This window comes from Oncorhynchus masou, chromosome 23, assembly GCF_036934945.1.
Source record: "Oncorhynchus masou masou isolate Uvic2021 chromosome 23, UVic_Omas_1.1, whole genome shotgun sequence".
Taxonomy (NCBI): domain Eukaryota; kingdom Metazoa; phylum Chordata; class Actinopteri; order Salmoniformes; family Salmonidae; genus Oncorhynchus; species Oncorhynchus masou.
In genome coordinates this window covers 62,761,903-62,781,781 of record NC_088234.1, presented here as the reverse complement: position 1 = coordinate 62,781,781, position 19,879 = coordinate 62,761,903, and the positions used below count along the sequence as shown (strand labels likewise).

Below are 19,879 nucleotides of genomic sequence, written 5' to 3'. Positions count from 1 at the left end.
ATCATCACTGTGGACCTTTTATTTTACACTGACAACATTCAACTGAAAATAATGCATTTATAGTAGAGTTGAGTTGTGGAGTTTTTAGTACATAATGAAATCATGATAAATAGTCCAGACAAAGTAATGTCTAACCACCTTATAATAATGTCATATTTTAAACTTGTATTTTTAAACTTTTGCTCAGTGTTTTTGTTGCGTGCTTGCACCTAGACATGGTATGCTTTTCTTTTGCTCATGCCAGGATTTTCTCCACTACGTAGTCATAGTGACACCATTCTCAGTGCCATCTAAACTGCATATCTCTCTGATAGTAAAACCATTCTCAGTGCCATCTAAACTGCATATCTCTCTGATAGTAAAACCATTCTCAGTGCCATCTAAACTGCATATCTCTCTGATAGTAAAACCATTCTCAGTGCCATCTAAACTGCATATCTCTCTGATAGTAAAACCATTCTCAGTGCCATCTAAACTGCATATCTCTCTGATAGTAAAACCATTCTCAGTGCCATCTAAACTGCATATCTCTCTGATAGTAAAACCATTCTCAGTGCCATCAAACTGCATATCTCTCTGATAGTAAAACCATTCTCAGTGCCATCTAAACTGCGTATCTCTCTGATAGTAAAACCATTCTCAGTGCCATCTAAACTGCATATCTCTCTGATAGTAAAACCATTCTCAGTGCCATCTAAACTGCATATCTCTCTGATAGTAAAACCATTCTCAGTGCCATCTAAACTGCATATCTCTCTGATAGTAAAACCATTCTCAGTGCCATCTAAACTGCATATCTCTCTGATAGTAAAACCATTCTCAGTGCCATCAAACTGCATATCTCTCTGATAGTAAAACCATTCTCAGTGCCATCTAAACTGCATATCTCTCTGATAGTAAAACCATTCTCAGTGCCATCTAAACTGCATATCTCTCTGATAGTAAAACCATTCTCAGTGCCATCTAAACTGCATATCTCTCTGATAGTAAAACCATTCTCAGTGCCATCTAAACTGCATATCTCTCTGATAGTAAAACCATTCTCAGTGCCATCTAAACTGCATATCTCTCTGATAGTAAAACCATTCTCAGTGCCATCTAAACTGCATATCTCTCTGATAGTAAAACCATTCTCAGTGCCATCAAACTGCATATCTCTCTGATAGTAAAACCATTCTCAGTGCCATCTAAACTGCGTATCTCTCTGATAGTAAAACCATTCTCAGTGCCATCTAAACTGCATATCTCTCTGATAGTAAAACCATTCTCAGTGCCATCTAAACTGCATATCTCTCTGATAGTAAAACCATTCTCAGTGCCATCTAAACTGCATATCTCTCTGATAGTAAAACCATTCTCAGTGCCATCTAAACTGCATATCTCTCTGATAGTAAAACCATTCTCAGTGCCATCAAACTGCATATCTCTCTGATAGTAAAACCATTCTCAGTGCCATCTAAACTGCATATCTCTCTGATAGTAAAACCATTCTCAGTGCCATCTAAACTGCGTATCTCTCTGATAGTAAAACCATTCTCAGTGCCATCTAAACTGCATATCTCTCTGATAGTAAAACCATTCTCAGTGCCATCAAACTGCATATCTCTGATAGTAAAACCATTCTCAGTGCCATCTAAACTGCATATCTCTCTGACAGTAAAACCATTCTCAGTGCCATCAAACTGCATATCTCTCTGATAGTAAAACCATTCTCAGTGCCATCAAACTGCATATCTCTCTGATAGTAAAACCATTCTCAGTGCCATCTAAACTGCATATCTCTCTGACAGTAAAACCATTCTCAGTGCCATCAAACTGCATATCTCTCTGATAGTAAAACCATTCTCAGTGCCATCAAACTGCATATCTCTCTGATAGTAAAACCATTCTCAGTGCCATCTAAACTGCGTATCTCTCTGATAGTAAAACCATTCTCAGTGCCATCAAACTGCATATCTCTCTGATAGTAAAACCATTCTCAGTGCCATCTAAACTGCATATCTCTCTGACAGTAAAACCATTCTCAGTGCCATCAAACTGCATATCTCTCTGATAGTAAAACCATTCTCAGTGCCATCAAACTGCATATCTCTCTGATAGTAAAACCATTCTCAGTGCCATCTAAACTGCGTATCTCTCTGATAGTAAAACCATTATCAGTGCCATCAAACTGCATATCTCTCTGATAGTAAAACCATTCTCAGTGCCATCTAAACTGCATATCTATCTGACAGTAAAACCATTCTCAGTGCCATCTAAACTGCATATCTCTCTGATAGTAAAACCATTCTCAGTGCCATCTAAACTGCATATCTCTCTGATAGTAAAACCATTCTCAGTGCCATCTAAACTGCATATCTCTCTGATAGTAAAACCATTCTCAGTGCCATCAAACTGCATATCTCTGATAGTAAAACCATTCTCAGTGCCATCAAACTGCATATCTCTCTGATAGTAATACCATTCTCAGTGCCATCTAAACTGCATATCTCTCTGATAGTAAAACCATTCTCAGTGCCATCAAACTGCATATCTCTGATAGTAAAACCATTCTCAGTGCCATCTAAACTGCATATCTCTCTGACAGTAAAACCATTCTCAGTGCCATCAAACTGCATATCTCTCTGATAGTAAAACCATTCTCAGTGCCATCAAACTGCATATCTCTCTGATAGTAAAACCATTCTCAGTGCCATCTAAACTGCATATCTCTCTGACAGTAAAACCATTCTCAGTGCCATCTAAACTGCGTATCTCTCTGATAGTAAAACCATTCTCAGTGCCATCAAACTGCATATCTCTCTGATAGTAAAACCATTCTCAGTGCCATCAAACTGCATATCTCTCTGATAGTAAAACCATTCTCAGTGCCATCTAAACTGCATATCTCTCTGATAGTAAAACCATTCTCAGTGCCATCTAAACTGCATATCTCTCTGATAGTAAAACCATTCTCAGTGCCATCAAACTGCATATCTCTCTGACAGTAAAACCATTCTCAGTGCCATCTAAACTGCGTATCTCTCTGATAGTAAAACCATTCTCAGTGCCATCAAACTGCATATCTCTCTGATAGTAAAACCATTCTCAGTGCCATCAAACTGCATATCTCTCTGATAGTAAAACCATTCTCAGTGCCATCTAAACTGCATATCTCTCTGATAGTAAAACCATTCTCAGTGCCATCTAAACTGCATATCTCTCTGATAGTAAAACCATTCTCAGTGCCATCAAACTGCATATCTCTCTGATAGTAAAACCATTCTCAGTGCCATCTAAACTGCATATCTCTCTGATAGTAAAACCATTCTCAGTGCCATCAAACTGCATATCTCTCTGATAGTAAAACCATTCTCAGTGCCATCAAACTGCATATCTCTCTGATAGTAAAACCATTCTCAGTGCCATCTAAACTGCATATCTCTGATAGTAAAACCATTCTCAGTGCCATCAAACTGCATATCTCTCTGATAGTAAAACCATTCTCAGTGCCATCTAAACTGCATATCTCTCTGATAGTAAAACCATTCTCAGTGCCATCTAAACTGCATATCTCTCTGATAGTAAAACCATTCTCAGTGCCATCAAACTGCATATCTCTCTGATAGTAAAACCATTCTCAGTGCCATCAAACTGCATATCTCTCTGATAGTAAAACCATTCTCAGTGCCATCAAACTGCATATCTCTCTGATAGTAAAACCATTCTCAGTGCCATCTAAACTGCGTATCTCTCTGATAGTAAAACCATTCTCAGTGCCATCTAAACTGCGTATCTCTCTGATAGTAAAAACTAAATGAATTCATAGATGCAGTCTGTAATAAAATCAGCTCTTGAGATTAAATCTAAGTACCTCCAAGTTTACTAAAGTTAATCTGAAGGTCTTCATCTTTTTCTCGGAGTGCTACAGCAAGTACTTTATCTTTCCCATCATAAGGTAGACAGACAGCAAATTGAGACACACACTGAGTGTACAAAACATTAGGAACACCTGTTCTTTCCATGACAGACTGACCAGGTGAGTCCAGATGAAAGTTATGATCCCTTATTGATGTCACTTGTTAAATCCACTTCAATCGGTTTAGATGAAGGGGAGGAGACGAGTTAAAGAAGGATTTTTAAGCCTTGAGACATGGATTGTGGATGTGTGCCATTCAGAGGGTGAATGGGCAAGACAAAAGTTCCTTCGAACGGGGTATGGTAGTAGGTGCCATGCACACCGGTTTGAGTGTGTCAAGAACTGCAACGCTGCTGGGTTTTTCACACTTAACAGTTTCCCGTGTTTATCAAGAATGGTCCACCACCCAAAGGACATCCATCCAAGTTCACAGAACAGTGTGATGCATTGTCAATGTGAGCCAGCATCCCGGTGGAATGTTTTTGACACCTTGTAGAGTCCATGCTTTGACGAATTCAGGCTATTATTTTGTTTCAACATTTTTAAAAATGATTATACAAATAATTGTAAGTCGCTCTGGATAAGAGCGTCTGCTAAATGACTTAAATGTAAATGTAAATGTAACACAGACAGAACAGGTAGAGGGCAAAACATACATAGACCCCCTACCAAATCAAACCCACCCCAAATGTTCCAACAGAGTCCCACACTGAATTGAGGCTGTCCTGAGGGCAATATAATGAAGGTGTTCCTAATGTTTTGTCCACTCAGACTCATAATATCATTTTTCATCTCTCCTTTTATGTTAATAACAACTGTTTGATTTGGGGTTGTTTTCTTGTTGTTTGCAGAAGCAGAAAGCGGTATGCCCTCTTCCTTATCTTTCCCTCCAAACTTCCACCCCACTCCACCACTTTAGAGCTGCTCACTATGGGTTTAGATTCCTAAGGATACTTTCCCAAGCCCTGTCTGAAAATGGGCCAATTTCTCACTCTATTTTTGATTGTCTTCCTTGTGCCTAATGCACTAACTTCTTTGCAGGCAGAGAGAGGATAGTTGAATTTGACTCGTTTGTTTACTTGTTGATTTGTCTGTGACGTTGTCGATGTGCCCAGGCTAACACCCTTTCCTCCATTTCTACCTCCTGTTTTCAGTTTCTTTCCGTCTCTCGCGTTGTCAGTCGTTCTGCTTAATTTCTCGCTCACTTCAGTTCTTTTTCAGTGTTTTCAGTTAGTCGTAATTGTGTGAATGTGAATGATTTATTATTTTTTTCACAGTGTTTTTTTGTTTTAGTGTTATGTTCATCATCAAAACACTACTTCACATTTGTATTGTTTTTGATAGTTTTCTCTCACATATCAGTCAAGAGAAACATTGCTGATATCTGAACCCCAGAAGGGTTTATTGATGGATAAGATTATTTTTGATTTGTTGCACATTTTGGTAATATTATGGAATCGATGGATTGATTATATGTCATTGCAGCAAAACTCATGTTTTACTGATGATACCAACAGCATTTTGTTATGTCATGTCATATCTTAGTCAAGGCATGGGTCCGTTAACTTTGGATAACTTAACATTTATCCAATGGAATTGCTCAATTTTTGTCCACGTTTTCCATGGGTGCTGCTTCATACTTGTATTTCATCCCTTTCTTACTGTTTTGTGTGTGTGTCCGTGTGTGAATAATGTGTCCTGTGTGTGTGAGAGTATATGTGTGTATGTATACGTTGGTGTGTGTGTGTGTCCGTGTGTGAATAATGTGTCCTGTGTGTGTGAGAGTATATGTGTGTATGTATACGTTGGTGTGTGTGTGTGTGTCCGTGTGTGAATAATGTGTCCTGTGTGTGTGAGAGTATATGTGTGTATGTATACGTTGGTGTGTGTGTGTGTGTGCGTGTGTGAATAATCTTTACTGTGTGTGTGAGAGTATATGTGTGTATGTATACGTTGGTGTGTGTGTATGTGCGTGTGCGTACGCTTGTGTAGTGTGTGTCTCATTCACCTTGTTCCCCCATACCTGTGCGTCTCCAAGTAGATGTTATCAAGTGAGGTCACTTCCTGTCAGTTTGGTGTTTACGAAACAATCCAACTGCACAGAAGTTACTGCAACAGTCTGCATCTACGTACCTGTCTCTTTATCTGTACTGCGGTGGCTTGTTTGTTTAACAAGTGTCCTACTCACGCTGTTTGCTAACGGCATGCTATAACACTCCATCACATGGGATGTGTGATGATTACCTTGTTGCTCACAATATGAGGTTTTGATACAATTTGGGCCTCTATGCAAAATTGGGAGAAAATTACATTTTGTTATGTTTCTTTGTTATTAGATCTGAAAATGGTAAATTATGTGAAATCTCAGATTTGGGCAGCAATGTGTTTTTTGTAGTGGCTTAGTTTATTTTTTATTTTCTCTGAACAGCATGCGAAACGTGAAGCCTGTTTTCTACTCTGGGGGCCGTTCAATCTGATGTAAAGCTCAATAGTGCAACTCTAAACTTAAGTTTAGCAAAATATCATGTTGTTTTGCTGTCGCTATTGATTGCAGCTTTATAATTGATCCAATCACCCCCTCATTGTTTCAATATGTTGTCCGTAGAGCCCAGAGGAAAGATTTGTATCATTTGCAAATTAGTCTATAGTTTTCAGCTGCTCGCAGCTATTTTCTAAGCCTGCATGCACTTTTTACACATCTTGTTTGTGTAGACTTCTTCTCAAATGTGTCAGTTTAGTACAACAAACTAAAAACGTACATTTTATTTTTTTATTTAATTAGCCAAGTCAGTTAATACAAATTATTATTTACAATGACAGCCTAGGAACAGTGGGTTAACTGTCTTGTTCAGGGGCAGAACGACAGATTTTTAACTTGTCAGATTCAATCAAGCAACCTTTCGGTTACTGGCCCAATGCTCTCATCACTAGGCTACCTGCCATCCCAAATGCAGTAAATGATTAGTTAACTAAAGAGTTGGTCAAGTAAAATAAAGTAGTAGTAAATTAAAGGGGTAAATAAAGTACAACCAGGTATTAGTAAGTCAGAGTTGAGCATAAACGTTCAGTAAAGTACAATAAAGTATTAGTAAACACAGGATTGGGAAATTAAATCCTTGGTAAAGTATACTAATGCCTTAGGAAAGTATAATTAAGCCTTAGTACAGTAAAGGGATTGAAAGTAAAGCCAAAGTAAACAGAAAGTAAAGTATTGGTAAAGTATTCGTAAAAGTAACCTATTTGTAAAGTATTAGTTAAGTTAGTAAGTAAGTGTTAGTATTTTCCCTTTCGTCTGGGCTCGGAGACCAGGGGGGTTGTCCCCTGACTGTCGGTCTGTGTGTTCCGTTTGTCAGTCTCTCAGTCTGCACTCCCATCATTGATGATTCCTACCCACTGGCAACCATTAATGAGCTGGGCGTGTGTGTGTGTGTGTGTGTGTGTGTCGTCCACTCTCGGCTCAGTCTAATTCAGGGGGAATGATACAGCCAGTCCGTACAGGCACCCTACACACCTAAGCACCATTCAAATCTTCAATATTTCTATATTTACTGTAGACATATGTTTGAGGATACAGTAAGGATGAGAGGATTAGAGGGTTAGAGAGAATTTTGAATATGAATATCACTTATCCATTAGATAACATTAGATGGGCATTTTGCCTCAGCTACTTGTTATTAAATACTTCTCCCTAATTAATCAAAATGGACATGGATAATGTTCAAATAAATTGCATATCACATTTCTTAGCTGAAATACACTAAAGCAGCACTATAGCAATATTATTTTACTATAACAATACTAGGTTACTATAGTAGTACTATTTTACTATAGCAATACTAGGTTACTATATCAATACTAGTTTACTAAAGCAATAGTAGGTTAATATAGCAGTGCTAGGTTACTATAGCAATACTAGGTTACTATAGCAATACTAGGTTACTATAGCAATACAAGGTTAATGTAACAGTACTTGTTTACTATAGCAGCACTAGTTTACTATAACACTACTAGTTACTATAACACTACTAGTTACAATAACAATGCTAGTTTACTATAGCAATACTAGGTTACTATAGTAATACTAGTTTACTATAGCAATACTAGGTTACTAGAGTAATACTACGTTACAATAACAATGCTAGTTTACTATAGCAATACTAGGTTACTATAGTAATACTAGTTTACTATAGCAATACTAGGTTACTATAGTAATACTAATTTACTATACCAATACTTGGTTAATATAGCAATACTAGGTTAATGTAACAGTACTCATTTACTATAGCAGTACTAGGTTAATATAGCAATACTATACTAGGTTACTATAGCAATAGTTGTTTACTATAGCAGTACTTGTTTACTATATTTAACACTACTAGTTTACTATAGCAATACTAGTTGAATATAGCAGTACTAGGTTACTATAGCAATACTAGTTTACTATAACACTACTAGTTTACTATAGCTATACTAGTTTAATATAGCAGTAATAGTTTACTATAGCAATACTAGTTTACGATAACACTACTAGTTTACTATAACACTACTAGTTTATTATAACACTACTAGTTTACTATAGCAATACTAGTTTAATGTAGCAGTACTGGGTTACTATAGCAATACTAGTTTACTATAACAATACTAGTTTACTATAACACTACTAGTTTACAATAGCATAACTAGGTTACTATAGCAATACTAGTTTACAATAGCAAAACGAGTTTACTAAAGCACTACTAGTTTACTATAGCAATACCAGTTTACTATAACACTACAAGTTTAATATAGCAGTACTATGGATAATGTTACAATAAATTGCATATCACATTTCTTAGATGAAATACACCAAAGCAGTACTGTAGCAATATTATTTTACTATAACAATACTAGGTTACTATAGCAGTACTTGGTTAATATAGCAATACTATACTAGGTTACTATAGCAACACGAGTTTACTGTGGCAGTGCTAGTTTACTATAGCAATACTAGTTTACTATAGCAATACTTGGTTAATATAGCAATACTATACTAGTTTACTATAGCAATACTAGTTTACTATAGCAGTACTAGGTTACTATGGCAATACTAGTTTACTATAACACGTAGTTTACTATAGCAATACTTTACTAGTTTACTATAGCAATACTATGCTAGTTTACTATAGCAATACTAGTTTAATATAGCAGTACTAGGACACTATATCAATGCTAGATTACTATACCAATACTGTTTTACTATAGCAGTACTAGTTTACCATAACACTACTCGTTTTCTATAGCAATAGTATACTATTTTACTATAACACTACTAATTTACTATAACACTACTAGTCTACTATAGCAGTACTATACTAGTTTACTATAACACTACTAGTTTACTACAGCAGTACTATACTAGTTTACTAAAACACTACTAGTTTACTGTAGCAGTACTATACTAGTTTTCTATAGCAGTACTGGGTTACTATATCAATACTAGTTTACTATAACACTACTAGTTTACTATAGCAGTACTAGGTTACTATATCAATACTAGGTTACTATAACACTACTAGTTTACTATAGCAATGCTAGTTTACTATAGCAGTACTGGGTTACTATATCAATACTAAGTTACTATAACACGACTAGTTTACTATAGCAATACTAGTTTACTATAGCAGTACTAGTTTACTGTGGCAGTGCTAGTTTACTATAGCAGTACTAGTTTACTATAGCAATACTTGGTTAATATAGCAATACTATACTAGTTTACTATAGCAATACTAGTTTACTATAGCAGTACTAGGTTACTCTGGCAAGACTAGTTTACTATAACACGTAGTTTACTATAGCAATACTTTACTAGTTTACTATAGCAATACTATGCTAGCTTACTATAGCAATACTAGTTTAATATAGCAGTACTAGGACACTATATCAATGCTAGATTACTATACCAATACTGTTTTACTATAGCAGTACTAGTTTACTATAACACTACTCGTTTTCTATAGCAATAGTATACTATTTTACTATAACACTACTAATTTACTATAACACTACTAGTCTACTATAGCAGTACTATACTAGTTTACTATAACACTACTAGTTTACTACAGCAGTACTATACTAGTTTACTAAAACACTACTAGTTTACTATAGCAGTACTATACTAGTTTTCTATAGCAGTACTGGGTTACTATGGCAATACTAGTTTACTATAACACTACTAGTTTACTGTAGCAGTGCTATACTAGTTTTCTATAGCAGTACTGGGTTACTATATCAATACTAGTTTACTATAACACTACTAATTTACTACAGCAGTACTATACTAGTTTACTAAAACACTACTAGTTTACTATAGCAGTACTATACTAGTTTTCTATAGCAGTACTGGGTTACTATGGCAATACTAGTTTACTATAACACTACTAGTTTACTGTAGCAGTACTATACTAGTTTTCTATAGCAGTACTGGGTTACTATATCAATACTAGTTTACTATAACACTACTAATTTACTACAGCAGTACTATACTAGTTTACTAAAACACTACTAGTTTACTATAGCAGTACTATACTAGTTTTCTATAGCAGTACAGGGTTACTATGGCAGTACTAGTTTACTATAACACTACTAGTTTACTATAGCAGTACTAGGTTACTATATCAATACTAGGTTACTATAACACTACTAGTTTACTATAGCAGTACTAGGTTACTATATCAATACTAGGTTACTATAGCAATACTAGTTTACTATAGCAGTACTAGGTTACTCTGGCAATACTAGTTTACTATAACACGTAGTTTACTATAGCAATACTTTACTAGTTTACTATAGCAATACTATGCTAGTTTACTATAGCAATACTAGTTTAATATAGCAGTACTAGGACACTATATCAATGCTAGATTACTATACCAATACTGTTTTACTATAGCAGTACTAGTTTACTATAACACTACTCGTTTTCTATAGCAATAGTATACTATTTTACTATAACACTACTAATTTACTATAACACTACTAGTCTACTATAGCAGTACTATACTAGTTTACTATAACACTACTAGTTTACTACAGCAGTACTATACTAGTTTACTAAAACACTACTAGTTTACTATAGCAGTACTATACTAGTTTTCTATAGCAGTACTGGGTTACTATGGCAATACTAGTTTACTATAACACTACTAGTTTACTGTAGCAGTGCTATACTAGTTTTCTATAGCAGTACTGGGTTACTATATCAATACTAGTTTACTATAACACTACTAATTTACTACAGCAGTACTATACTAGTTTACTAAAACACTACTAGTTTACTATAGCAGTACTATACTAGTTTTCTATAGCAGTACTGGGTTACTATGGCAATACTAGTTTACTATAACACTACTAGTTTACTGTAGCAGTACTATACTAGTTTTCTATAGCAGTACTGGGTTACTATATCAATACTAGTTTACTATAACACTACTAATTTACTACAGCAGTACTATACTAGTTCACTAAAACACTACTAGTTTACTATAGCAGTACTATACTAGTTTTCTATAGCAGTACAGGGTTACTATGGCAGTACTAGTTTACTATAACACTACTAGTTTACTATAGCAGTACTAGGTTACTATATCAATACTAGGTTACTATAACACTACTAGTTTACTATAGCAATACTAGGTTACTATATCAATACTAGGTTACTATACCACTACTAGTTTACTATAGCAATGCTAGTTTACTATAGCAGTACTAGGTTACTATATCAATACTAAGTTACTATAACTCTACTAGTTTACTATAGCAATACTAGTTTACTATAGCAGTACAAGGTTACTATATCAATACTAAGTCACTATAACACCACTAGTTTACTATATCAATACTAAGTTACTATAGCAATATGATAATACGCTATATAACAACACTTAAGCCTTTAGCAGATATGTCCTATTCCTCTGTAGTGTTAGTCCGAGAGGCTGTTCATTCCTAACCCAGGTAACAGTATCTATCTGTAGTGTTAGTCCGAGGGGCTGTTCATTCCCTAGCATTCCACTGTCCATTCCTAACCCAGGTAACAGTATCTATCTGTAGTGTTAGTCCGAGAGGCTGTTCATTCCCTAGCATTCCACTGTCCATTACTAACCCAGGTAACAGTATCTATCTGTAGTGTTAGTCCGAGAGGCTGTTCATTCCCTAGCATTCCACTGTCCATTACTAACCCAGGTAACAGTATCTATCTGTAGTGTTAGTCCGAGAGGCTGTTCATTACCTAGCATTCCACTGTCCATTACTAACCCAGGTAACAGTATCTAACTGTAGTGTTAGTCCGAGAGGCTGTTCATTCCCTAGCATTCCACTGTCCATTACTAACCCAGGTAACAGTATCTATCTGTAGTGTTAGTCCGAGAGGCTGTTCATTCCCTAGCATTCCACTGTCCATTACTAACCCAGGTAACAGTATCTAACTGTAGTGTTAGTCCGAGAGGCTGTTCATTCCCTAGCATTCCACTGTCCATTGCTAACCCAGGTAACAGCATCTAACTGTAGTGTTAGTCGGAGAGGCTGTTCATTCCCTAGCATTCCACTGTCCATTACTAACCCAGGTAACAGTATCTAACTGTAGTGTAACACTCACTGTCCAGTGATAACCCAGGTAACAGTATCTAACTGCAGTGTAACGTTCACTCTCCAGTATTTAACTGCAGTGTAACACTCCACTGTCCAGTAATAACCCAGGTAACAGTATCTAACTGTAGTGTAACACTCACTGTTCAGTACTAACCCAGGTAACAGTATCTAACTGTAGTGTAACACTCCACTGTCCATTAATAACCCAGGTAACAGTATCTAACTGCAGTGTAACACTCACTGTCCAGTAATAACCCAGGTAACAGTATCTATCTGTAGTGTTAGTCCGAGAGGCTGTTCATTCCCTAGCATTCCACTGTCCATTACTAACCCAGGTAACAGTATCTAGCTGTAGTGTAACACTCACTGTCCAGTAATAACCCAGGTAATAGTATCTAACTGCAGTGTAATGCTCCACTGTCCAGTAATAACCCAGGTAACAGTATCTAACTGCAGTGTAACGTTCACTGTCCAGTATTTAACTGTAGTGTAACACTCACTGTCCATTACTAACCCAGGTAACATTATCTAACTGTAGTGTAACACTCAACTGTCCAGTAATAACCCAGGTAACAATATCTAACTGTAGTGTAACACTCCACTGTCCAGTAATAACCCAGGTAACAGTATCTAACTGTAGTGTAACACTCCACTGTCCAGTAATAACCCAGGTAACAGTATCTAACTTCAGTGTAACACTCCACTGTCCAGTAATAACCCAGGTAACAGTATCTAACTGCTGTGTAACGCTCCACTGTCCAGTAATAACCCAGGTAACAGTATCTAACTGCAGTGTAACACTCCACTGTCCAGTAATAACCCAGGTAACAGTATCTAACTGCAGTGTAACACTCCACTGTTCAGTAATAACCCAGGTAACAGTATCTAACTGCAGTGTAACGTTCACTGTCCAGTATTTAACTGCAGTGTAACACTCCACTGTCCAGTAATAACCCAGGTAACAGTATCTAACTGTAGTGTAGCACTCACTGTTCATTACTAACCCAGGTAACATTATCTAACTGTAGTGTAACACTCCACTGTCCATTAATAACCCAGGTAACAGTATCTAACTGCAGTGTAACACTCCACTGTCCAGTAATACCCCAGGTAACAGATCTAACTGCAGTGTAACACTCCACTGTTCAGTACTAACCCAGGTAACAGTATCTAACTGTAGTGTAACACTCAACTGTACAGTAATAACCCAGGTAACAATATCTAACTGTAGTGTAACACTCCACTGTCCAGTAATAACCCAGGTAAGAGTATCTAACTGTAGTGTAACACTCAACTGTCCAGTAATAACCCAGGTAATAATATCTAACTGTAGTGTAACACTCCACTGTCCAGTAATAACCCATGTAACAGTATCTAACTGCTGTGTAACGCTCCACTGTCCAGTAATAACCCAGGTAACAGTATCTAACTGTAGTGTAACACTCACTGTCCAGTAATAACCCAGGTAACAGTATCTAACTGTTGTGTAACACTCCACTGTCCAGTAATAACCCAGGTAACAGTATCTAACTGTAGTGTAACACTCACTGTCCAGTAATAACCCAGGTAACAGTATCTAACTGTAGTGTAACACTCCACCGTCCAGTAATAACCCAGGTAACAATATCTAACTGTAGTGTAACACTCCACTGTCCAGTAATAACCCAGGTAACAATATCTAACTGTAGTGTAACACTCCACTGTCCAGTAATAACCCAGGTAACAGTATCTAACTGTAGTGTAACACTCCACTGTCCAGTAATAACCCAGGTAACAGTATCTAACTGTAGTGTAACACTCCACTGTCCAGTAATAACCCAGGTAACAGTATCTAACTGTAGTGTAACACTCCACTGTCCAGTAATAACCCAGGTAACAGTATCTAACTGTAGTGTAACACTCCACTGTCCAGTAATAACCCAGGTAACAGTATCTAACTGTAGTGTAACACTCCACTGTCCAGTAATAACCCAGGTAACAGTATCTAACTGTAGTGTAACACTCCACTGTCCAGTAATAACCCAGGTAACAGTATCTAACTGTAGTGTAACACTCCACTGTCCAGTAATAACCCAGGTAACAGTATCTAACTGTAGTGTAACACTCCACTGTCCAGTAATAACCCAGGTAACAGTATCTAACTGTAGTGTAACACTCCACTGTCCAGTAATAACCCAGGTAACAGTATCTAACTGTAGTGTAACACTCCACTGTCCAGTAATAACCCAGGTAACAGTATCTAACTGCAGTGTAACACTCCACTGTCCAGTAATAACCCAGGTAACAGTATCTAACTGCAGTGTAACACTCCACTGTCCAGTAATAACCCAGGTAACAGTATCTAACTGTAGTGTAACACTCCACTGTCCAGTAATAACCCAGGTAACAGTATCTAACTGTAGTGTAACACTCCACTGTCCAGTAATAACCCAGGTAACAGTATCTAACTGCAGTGTAACACTCCACTGTCCAGTAATAACCCAGGTAACAGTATCTAACTGCAGTGTAACACTCCACTGTCCAGTAATAACCCAGGTAACAGTATCTAACTGCAGTGTAACACTCCACTGTCCAGTAATAACCCAGGTAACAGTATCTAACTGCAGTGTAACACTCCACTGTCCAGTAATAACCCAGGTAACAGTATCTAACTGCAGTGTAACACTCCACTGTCCAGTAATAACCCAGGTAACAGTATCTAACTGCAGTGTAACACTCCACTGTCCAGTAATAACCCAGGTAACAGTATCTAACTGACTGCTGAGGCTGCAACCACTCCATAACAACAACAATTTTAATGATTTCTGACCCCCGCCTTCACTCCTCCTACCTCTGCCCATACATCCACTCCAGAACCATGGTGAAAAAGAAAAATTATTCAAATTGACCAACCAACTCATGCTGTTGTGCATTCTGTCGATCTGTGTGATTAGCCTCAGAGAAGGTGGCAAAACATGGAATCCAGGTGTTTTTCCACCACACTATACCACTATACCACCTCCATACAGTGGCCTGCTAGCCTAGACTGTAGAGCATTTACAAAACTTCCATTATAACTACTCTCCAAACTAAACAACTGGAGACTGCAGAAGCTGTGATTTCATTGACCAATCCGATCAGGCTGCTCGAGCTCGTTGGTCATTGTACTGTAGCTCCAGCCAGAGGGTTGATGATGTGTGTGTACCATTCCTCTTGATTAGCGCGTGAGTGTGACTCTAACGACCATAACAGCTTCTAAAGAGTGCGATGTCATCTATATCCCATTACACAGCATCCTCATCAACCCGGGGAACCACGTAAAGATGCAGGAAGGAACTCTGGGGTTCTTCATCGCCAGTGATGCCAAAGAAGTAAAGAGGTAATGGCTATCATCCCACCATCATGGAAAAATACAGAAAAACGCCACAGGAAAAGTCTGTATAAAGCCTTGCCTGGGTTTTCTGTGTTCATTCTCTTGGTGGCTAAAAGGAGATTAGACATTCAACTTCTCTAAATACCTTGTTAAAAATAAAGTTTTCATTGGTAAAAGTAAAAGCCAGCTGGTAAAAGCCAACTCCCAGGTCAACCTGGTGAAATGGGTCAAACTCACAAGGTGAATCGCAAATTGAGATGATAAATGTCTATGCTGCTGTTTTCTCCCCTCAGAGCATTTTTCTACTGCAAAGCTTGTCACGATGACATCACAGACCCCAAACGGATCAAAAAGTGTGGCTGCAAACGACGTGAGTACACCCACGCCCTGCCCACAACACAATCACTCACCACTCTTATGACCCTCCTCTCCTCCCAACCCCTCCCCCACCTCCCACTGTGGCTGAATTAGGATTAGGATGTGCTATATGAATGATGTCATATCCCTCACTGTTTCTCATAGGAATATCATTTTACAGCTATAACTATATTGTTTTACTATTATACACTTTGAAATGGAAATTGTCCCAGTGATGACCTTGAGTCCCATTTGAAAGTGTAATAACTGTGATCACAATTCCTTCATTGTGGTATAATCCAAAATCAATGCATGATAATATTATTTATTAAATCCAAAGGAAGTACAGGCAACATTCTGCACATTTAGTTTGATTTATTAATTTCATGACTAAAACATGTAACCTGATCATGTTATGTATCATAATGACAAAACTAGTTAGAAGGGTGGACTGAAGTTTGGAGGCAGAAAGGGACCGAGAGAGAGAGAGAGAGTTGTCAGCGTGCTAATGATGGAGTGGGTTTGAGTGACAGAAGTAGCTGAGCAGACGAGGCTAGGCTGTCAGGTCACCATAGCGACTCTGTAATATGGGCAGAGGTATTGACCTCAGTCAGGTGGAATAATAAATGAACCAATGGCGTTCCTCTGCTCAGGGTTCATGAGGTCAGACAACCACATACCCTATTGGTCAAACCATACAGAATCAGAACACCGTAATGGTCCAGGCATACTACCATAAACTTCTGCCAGCGGGGGATGACTTGGAACATGAGCCTTTTCTCAACTTATACTTTTGATCAGACTGGGAATTAGAGAATGTTTACCAGGGTTGGGCTCAATTTCTTTTCAATTCAGGAAGTAAACTCATTGAGGAAAATAATATACAGTAAGTCGTATTTTCAGTCTACTTCCTGAATAGGCTGAATTAAAAGCATTAAGGGCCTTATTACTACCTGACCTACATGGGCCCTTGTCCCAACATGTTAAATAGTTCCACCTCCTGCAGTCTCCATACATCTAGAAAGGTCAGCAACAATTACAGTAAGCAGCCTACGCCCAAACAAACACACAATCTCCACTGTCCTTTCCCTTTGTGTCATCTCACTTATTCAGACTAAAGGCCTGGTAGTTTGTCAGGTAGAGAGAACCAGAGACCTGTATTGTCTGATTATCATTATAAGGCCAAACAGAGGCAAGCTGAGCTGTACTGGGCTGGCCTGGTTACACATCCACCACAGTTTCTGCAACCGTGCTGGAATGGACAATGTGAAAATATATATCTGAGCCAGCACTGTACGGTTTGGGTTGGCCCCTTAGTGTGAATCAGTCATTGGTCTAATAGATTTACTCTACCTGAAACGAGACAGTTGTATTGTAGATTATTTGAGTTTCTGTGTCTCTGTTGTATTACCAACAGGAGGGCCACATTTAGAGAGATGACAGTTCCATTACTAGAATGAATGTTTGTCTTCTGGTAGTTCTGTTTTGTTTCTGTTGTTGTTTGTTTTGTCCAAGTTGTTATGACCATTGCCATGTTGTTGATGTTATTTCCTTCCCCTGCTGCCGGTGGGAAACACCACTACTTTATTTAACCTGGTAGTGATTTACTGTGAGTAAAAAAACATGGGTTCCCTCCTACCCAGAGTGCAGTGCGAGTGTCTCTTCTCTTTCTCTGCCAGCAGTATTCTATGTTGCATGTTACCGGTGTAGCGTTTGCATCCTTCTCCCCGCCTCATCTTTACACTGTCCTGCCTCAGACCAGACCTGAATTCAGCAGAACCCAAACTCACACCTACATCTGATTATCTAGTCTATCTCCTCATAGGCTCATAGTCTAGCCGGCCTCTGACTCCCTTAGTATGACAGAGTGTGATTTTATTATAGGAGAAGTGCATGAACTCTCTTCGCCATTTTTGCCTCAAGATTGTATTAGAAACCCAATCCTACGCCTTGTGTCTTCAGCTTTCCATGGGTCCTCCTTACCCTCTCTCTAATGACACGCACTGAGTAAGTTGAAAATGGAATGTGGTGACAATCTGAAATGTCAAACGCAGATTGATATTGGTAATGCTAGTCATGGATTTAATGGATTTAAGAGAGACATCAGGAGGGGGAGAGAAAAAAATAAAACCATTTAGATTCAAATTAATCTTCTCACTCTGAGGCTATTTTGTACACTGTTGTATTTTCAGAAAAGCGCAAAGTGTTCTTGTGGGAAGTTCTGGAAATAATTCAGCTCAGCAAGCAATGTCTCCAAAACACAATCAAAACAATCTGGTTGTACCCCCTCACCCTCCACTCCCCTCACTGCTTTTAGTTCCCCTCCCCACCCCCAGTACTTCTAGCCCCCCTCGCTGCTCCCCAGTTCTCTGGTACTCTGCCCAGCTCCAATCATACCACTACACAGAGTTCACCAGTGCATTAAGAATTGAAATATTGTCGCCCCCAGACTGACTGTAATTCATTTCAATTCTAGATGGTCGCCAGGGCCTTTTTACTCGCTGTCATCAGTGCCCTGAGTGAAAGAAAACTGCTTTACGAGACAGTGCTTTAACTGTACTGCGAGCTTCATTGCTGTACTGCTAGTTGCCCACTAGGTGGCGATGTCTTGCCATAGTCCTGAATGTAGCCTTATCGAAGGAAACTGACACTGAGGTCCTCAAAAAAAGTCCCTTAGACCACTGTAATTGAACTGGAACACTCATCACAGACCCATTGATTTTAATGGAATGACTGTTCTGGTAATACCTTTTCTATGGTTACAGTAAACAGTGAAAGGGATCATTTCATTAACTCTTGGCTGTGTTTTATGGTGTTTGGTGTTTTGGTTTGGTTGAGATGTGTCTGAACACAAAGTGAGTCTTTTGAGGAAAAACCTTTCTTTGTGTTACACATTCCTCTATTTACATTTGTGCTTTGCAACATGATACAATAACTGGATAAAAGTCATAAAAGTGGCTTTAGTTTATTAAAAAAACAAAACATTTTATATAAGTATCCATATGTTAATAAGTTTTATTTAGTATTCAAAGTCAACACGGCTCATCACGTTCTTGCTAAATAGGGTTGTCTTTCACTTTAGAGGACCAGTGACCATAAGTAGGAGTTCCATTAGGACATCCTTCTCACTATTGATATTCAACTTGACTTCTGTCTTTGTATGTTTTGTCTGGTGGAATGTTGAATGTGACATATGAAAGCAAACTTTTATTTCCAGAACCACAAAAACAAACTGACAGCGTAATGGTGTGTGTGTGTTAACAATCACCTTTCTTTGACAAAATGTACACAGATAGTCATGTTCATGTTGACTCTTGTGGTGAAGAATGTCCTAAAAGGGACACCGTAGTCCATACTGTAGTAGGCTAGATCAGGGTAAAGGGTATGTGTGAAGTCATTTGTTCAAAAACATTGTCATGTTGTGTCGTGTTCTCCATCTCCTCCTCCCATATCTTGCTCGCCAAAATTACCACGACACGTACTGTGTTCAACTGAATACCCACCTAGAAAATAACTCAGAAGTCAAATTCAGAGTTCAGCATGCAAACGAACAAATAATATAGTTCAGCATGAAATGACACTCACTGCCCGCCTCCAAACTCTTTCTGCTCTGTGAACAGTTACCCCACTCCACACCCTTTAATCGCTAT

At 38.0% G+C, this 19,879-nt stretch overlaps 1 protein-coding gene across 4 annotated transcripts in view; it reads left to right on the top strand.

Annotated features, from left to right (window-relative positions):
- LOC135511172 (calcium-activated potassium channel subunit alpha-1a-like) overlaps positions 1–19,879 on the top strand; it is a 383,846-nt gene that overhangs the window by 285,276 nt on the left and 78,691 nt on the right. For 3 of the 4 annotated variants that reach the window (XM_064932771.1, XM_064932769.1, XM_064932772.1), the window contains exons 17-18: positions 15,792–15,878; positions 16,166–16,242. In XM_064932771.1, the coding sequence (XP_064788843.1) occupies positions 15,792–15,878; positions 16,166–16,242 (164 nt within the window). Of the gene's footprint in view, positions 1–15,791; positions 15,879–16,165; positions 16,243–17,829; positions 17,839–19,879 lie in introns of all 4 variants that reach the window. The other variant, XM_064932770.1, reaches the window with a different exon arrangement.